This window comes from Eurypyga helias, unplaced genomic scaffold (assembly GCF_000690775.1).
Source record: "Eurypyga helias isolate BGI_N326 unplaced genomic scaffold, ASM69077v1 scaffold223, whole genome shotgun sequence".
Classification (NCBI taxonomy): domain Eukaryota; kingdom Metazoa; phylum Chordata; class Aves; order Eurypygiformes; family Eurypygidae; genus Eurypyga; species Eurypyga helias.
The window spans coordinates 1-721 of NW_010242850.1; the positions used below are offsets into that span (position 1 = coordinate 1).

Consider the following 721-nt stretch of genomic DNA (forward strand, 5'->3'; position numbering starts at 1 on the left):
CGCAGCCAGCCGGGCTTTCCGCAGGCCTTTAATGCCGCTCAGAGCCCGTCCATCAGCGCCAGCAGGTCCTCGCCCTTCCCGGAGCTCCCCGGGCTCGGCTCCGCCACCTCCAGCTCCCCCAGGATGCGGGAGAGCTCCGCCCGCCGCCCCGGCTCCTGCGGGGAGAGACACCACCGTGGGACGTACTGGGGGGGGACTGGGCGGTACTGGGAGGTGCCTGCCTGCGAGCCTTTCTAAGGGCTGTTCCTGCCAGGATCCGGGAACAGTTCTCTCCATCCTACGGCAGGAAACCTCGCTGGGTCAGGTTGCAAGTTCTCTTACTGTCACCAAACCCACAGGCTTGGCAGAAAATATTGCCGGTGCTTATGAGCTTAAGCGAAATGGGAAAAGCTGTATTTTTCATGTTACTGCTCGGGGTGAAAGTCGGTTCGTAGCAAGGCAGGAATGAGGAGAATCAAAGATCTGAAACGCTACGTACCTGCGTGGCTTCGATGTTGATAACCTTGTACGATAACTCCTCTGGTCTAGTCAGTGCAGCGTGTCTTGATTAAAAACGGGAAAAGAGTGCTTAATCCCATGAAGATACACATGTAAATCACAAAAATCAGATTTTATGAGGCTGCCGCAGGCGTGAAGTCTGGACAACACCCCCATACCTACTACGCAAATTGGTGCATCAACCCCAGTTTGGAGACTTTTTCCTGCCTTGGATATTTTATGC

General features: G+C 55.2%; 1 protein-coding gene across 1 annotated transcript in view; it reads right to left on the reverse strand.

Annotated features, from left to right (window-relative positions):
* Positions 1–20: 20 nt before the first annotated feature.
* The window catches only part of OSCP1 (organic solute carrier partner 1), an 8,978-nt gene continuing 8,277 nt past the window's right edge, over positions 21–721 (reverse strand). The window contains exons 9-10 of the mRNA XM_010149190.1: positions 479–542; positions 21–155 (exon numbers count right to left, since the gene is read on the reverse strand). Of these exons, the coding sequence (XP_010147492.1) occupies positions 39–155; positions 479–542 (181 nt within the window). The 3' untranslated portion in view covers positions 21–38. The remainder of the gene's footprint in view (positions 156–478; positions 543–721) is intronic.